Source organism: Herpailurus yagouaroundi, unplaced genomic scaffold, assembly GCF_014898765.1.
Source record: "Herpailurus yagouaroundi ecotype Mexico unplaced genomic scaffold, PumYag 152003, whole genome shotgun sequence".
Taxonomy (NCBI): Eukaryota; Metazoa; Chordata; class Mammalia; order Carnivora; family Felidae; genus Herpailurus; species Herpailurus yagouaroundi.
Genome location: NW_024422873.1, coordinates 1 through 4,583, shown reverse-complemented (window position 1 = coordinate 4,583; position 4,583 = coordinate 1). Strand labels below are relative to the sequence as shown.

Below are 4,583 nucleotides of genomic sequence, written 5' to 3'. Positions count from 1 at the left end.
AAGTTAATTTTTCATTATGAATCTATGTTGAACCTTTCTATGGTGTCCGTTTCTCCTGCATCTTTCTGTTCTGTGGCCTGAGCCCACAGGAAGGGATTCAACTAGTATAGGATAAATTATATGCAATTATGGCTTTGTAAGTCAAAAATAGTCAACATCAGGAATTTCATATGGTTCCAACTATCTACCCTGAGCAGAGTATAGAGAGCGTGAAGGTGTTTACATTTCACAGGACTGAAAGCCAAAATGCAGGTCAAGGGAATATATTGGCTCACTGAGGTGATGTCCCCAGATGGCATAGGTTTATTCCTCATGTTTTCTGTTTTTCCTTAATAACCATGTTGGGTTGCCTCCACTTCCAGTTCCTATTCTTTACCGAGCCACGCTGTCACCATTACTGTGAATCCCCCATGTATGCAGAGACCTCAGCACTCTCACAGATCTACAGGATGAGCTGAAACTTAATGAGATTTTTCTTTTTTCTTAAAATCGCCTTTTCCTTACCTGTGATATTTTTTCCAACAGTAGACGGAGAAGGAGGTAGTTTGTGTGGATTTCTCACAGGAAGTGGAGGGGATATAATGTATCATCAGAGTAAAAGAATGTTGGACCTGAGCCCCTTCTTGCTTTCCAGGATCCTCACAATGACTGATTCTCAGAGCCCTGTGTTTATCCATTGTATCACAGACATTTCTCTGAGCAGCTATGATGTACTAGGCTCTGTTCTGGGCTCAGTCAATTCTATTTGAATAGGCTAAAGATCATTACCATCATGGATTTTATGTAATGACAGAGGAGAAAGCCCAATAAACATTTAACAATAGCAACAAAAATTCTGACAACAATAAGTATGCTGAAAAATAATACACCTGGTTGTGAAACAGACAGAACTGGATACACCTGACTTCAGTTCAAGTGTGTAGGGAGCTCTCCCTGAGGAAGTGACATTGAGTTGAGATATGACTGGTGACAGAAGCCAGGCAAGTGAAGGATGTACAGGACAAGTGTTGTAGGGGGAGAAAATAGGATAAAGGCCAAGTGCGGGAAGATGTTTGCTGAGTGCAAGGGACAGAAGGAAGGCTAGAGAAGCTGGAGTGTAGGGAGCAAGTTGGGGAGCGCTCTCAGTCACCACTACCATGTTTCCATCACTCAGGGAATGCCCCGTGTGACCCCTTCATCAGTGATAAGTATTTTTGGATCAGCACCTTTGACTGATTTGTTTGTTTGATTGTTTAAGATTATAGGTATACATTTAGGCAGAGAATATCTTTTAAAGTTATTATTTAAATTCCATTTGGTTAGCATACAGCTTAATGTCAGTTTCAGATGTACAGTGTAGTGATTCCACACTTCTATACGCTACCTGGTGCTCATCTCAAGTGTCCACCTTATTCCTTGGACTTATTTGGATAAACTTTTACATACATTGAAGTGTCATATAATATTTTCTCATTCATCACATGACAGTTTTCATGTCTTCAACTGGTAGTTCATTTGCAAACTCAGATGTAGCCCAAAGTCTTGCTAGGCAGTTTTTCAGGTTGGTTTATTAAACATTAGCTTTGTCATAACACTAGCCATTAACTTATTTCAGAAGATGTGGATTCATAGGCCTCTGTAAACTGCATCAAGAACAGAGTTTAAAAGTTTTTTATACTTGATCTTCATGGGATAAGAAAATTCCTTGTTCAAAGATTGCAACATAGACGTCATACTTGGTGGTGGGGCAGGGGGAGAATTAGAAGCCAAAGCTTTAATTTTTATAAGAATTTGAGGAGTACAGTATGTGGAACAATTATACAGGGACAATTAATTTCCAGGTTTCTCCCAGTCCAGCTTGCCTCTCATGAACGAAGCCCATTGATACAAAGTGGTTTTGAACCAAATAAAATATGTATCTGGTTATCCATATTATCTTTTTTGAAAACTAATGCACAAGTAAAATATTTGTCCCTTTCAGGCATCCTGGATTTTGGCTTTTTCCAGTGTCTGCCCACTTTGATTTGGGTAAGCCTGAAGCATTAGCACACCCAAGAGCAATCATCTTTTGGTTGGAATTCATAGTAAATTTTGATACTCTCTTGGTAGGCAGTATGATTTTTTTTTTTTTCAGAATCTGGTCTCAGTGAAGAGCCATTTATGCAGTAAAATAAATTTGTTCAGTATCAAAGGTTTTTTTTTTTCCAGATATAATATTGGCAAAGTTTTCAGTGTAATTCTCAGCTGACATAGAATTAACATTGGCTTTTTTACCACAGATTTTTCAAGTGGTGTAACAGTGGTTCTCATATGGGGACTTCAGGGAACATTTGGCAATGTCTGGAGCCATTTTTGGTAGTCACTTGGGGCTTTTTTCTGACATCTGCTAGGTAGAGGCTAATGATGCTAGGAAACAATCTACAACGTACAGAACAGGCTTCCCACAAAAAATATCTCTTACAAAATGTCAAGAGTACTGATGTTGGAAACACTGGTTTATACTGTGCTGCTTCTAAAACCTCTAGACTTATCCTTTATACACAGACTCACCTTCCAGTTCAGGTCTTTGTGGTGTAGTTTAGCTTATTTTATTACAAAAAATAATAAGATCAACAGTTCATAGATTGAACACTTTCTCGCTGAGTCCACTCAGTCAATGCAAGCTCGAGATCTTCATCTTTTATTCTTTGCCTTATGCAATGTTTTATAAGATTTCATGATTTCTTGATCATCAGCATCTCTGTTAACTTTCGACAGCTTGCCTTATGAGTCATCAATTGTGACCGTCACAAGTATTTTTCTGTAAAATGTATCAAACTTGTGCAGTAATGCTACATTCTGTTCGGTTGATAATGTCGAAAACTCCTTTTATTTGTCTCATTTTTAAAGGCACAAGTATTTTTAAACTATTTTTAAAATGTTCATGTCAATTCCACGTGAATAAAAAATTTTTCTTAGTTCAATTAAACAGAAAATAAAACATCAAAATATATACATACGTATACGTATATGTGTCATGTATGTATATGTGTGTATATTTATGTATGTATATGCATGTATGTACATATATTATGATGTGTGTGTTTATATATTGAAACTCCAGAAGCCCATGTGACTGACTGACCAATAAGAGGTCTGACATGTTTGACCCTTTACCTCATCAGGGTAGATTTGGCAAAAGAGTTTGGCATCAAAACTTGTAAAAAGATCTGGTTTCCTAGGTTTCTGGAGTTTGGAAATTCCAGGTAAGGACTTGAGGAACTGTAGTGCAGTCATGGTTTTAATGTCCTTAAAACTCTTCAGTAGTTTCCCATTATGTGAAGTATGAAGTCAAACTCCCAACATCACCTGTAAGGCTTTTACTGCCAGCTCCCCGTGATTTCTCCAGTCTAACCTTTTGCCTTCCTTTGTCCCATTGTGCTTCAGTGAACTCCCTTTTTCCATTTTGTTGAGGAAGTTCATCAATTCTTTGAAGATTTTGCACATTGTATTACCTTTCCCAGAATTATCAAACACACACACGCCCCCTAGTTCACATCTAGTTACTCTTTCCTGTCACATCTTAAACATCCCCCTTGAGACCACCTGTCTGGCGCCCTAAGGAAACAAAGATCATCCAGTTATCCTCTGCTCTAGAACTGCAGGCTTGTCTTGTGACATTTCTCCCCCCAGGTAAATAAAGCCCTGCCTGGCTGGGTTTTGTCCATCACTTTCCATAAATTTTAACCCGAGAGTGGAGGGGATGTGAGGGTGTTTCCCTTCTCTGGGTTCGCAGGGGCCTGAGCCAGCTCAGCTCAGACCAAGTGTTGGGTGGGGGTGGGGGAGGGGGACGCAGGTGGGACGTGTGTGAGGCCAGGAAAGGGCTGTGGGAGGCGAGGAGAGAGGTGGGTGTCCATCGGGAGGAGGCGTCCAGGAGGAGGCAGTGAGGGGCAAATCCTCAGGCTGGGAGGTCCGCCTCTGAACCCGGAACGCAGTGACCCTGAGTGGCTCCCAGGAGAGGGGTCACCTCCCCCCCCCCCCCCCCCCCCCCCCCCCGCCTCTAGAGGAGAGAAGAGCCTTGGGTGCTGGTGGTTTGGGGGTGCGGATGGAGCCCCGAGGGCTGGCGGCGTCAGTGTCTTCCGGGAGCCCGCGAGTGACCGTGTCGCCCTGTCCCCACAGCACATTTCTTGTTCCTGGGGAAGTTCGAGTGCCATTTCACCAACGGGACGGAGCGGGTGCGATACCTGGCCAGAGGTTTCTATAACGGGGAGGAGTATGTGCGCTTCGACAACGAAGTGGGGGAGTTCCGGGCGGTGACGGAGCTGGGGCGGCCTGACGCCAAATACTGGAACGGGCAGAAGGACTTCATGGAGCAGAAGCGCGCCGAGGTGGACACGGTCTGCAGACACAACTACGGTGTTGGTGAGAGCTTCACGGTGCAGCGGCGAGGTGAGCGGGGCAGGGGGGCTGGGGCGGCCGGGGCTGCGCGTGTGCGACTGTGAGACAGAGACTGGGTCCCAGTGAGCCTACAGGGTGTTGAGCAAGAGCACGTCACGGGGATCCCTGCGAGAGTGCGACGTCAGGGAGTGTGGTGGTGTGCCTTTATGACTGTGGGGACAGCGTGG

General features: G+C 43.4%; 1 protein-coding gene across 1 annotated transcript; it reads left to right on the top strand.

Annotated features, from left to right (window-relative positions):
• Positions 1-3,143: 3,143 nt before the first annotated feature.
• Positions 3,144-4,475, top strand: LOC121026710 (HLA class II histocompatibility antigen, DR beta 5 chain-like; the record flags this gene model as incomplete). The annotated part of the gene is made up of 2 exons (XM_040469498.1): positions 3,144-3,224; positions 4,115-4,475. Coding segments are annotated over 2 exons (427 nt in total), but the record flags the coding sequence as incomplete, so codon positions are not given.
• Positions 4,476-4,583: the final 108 nt, after the last annotated feature.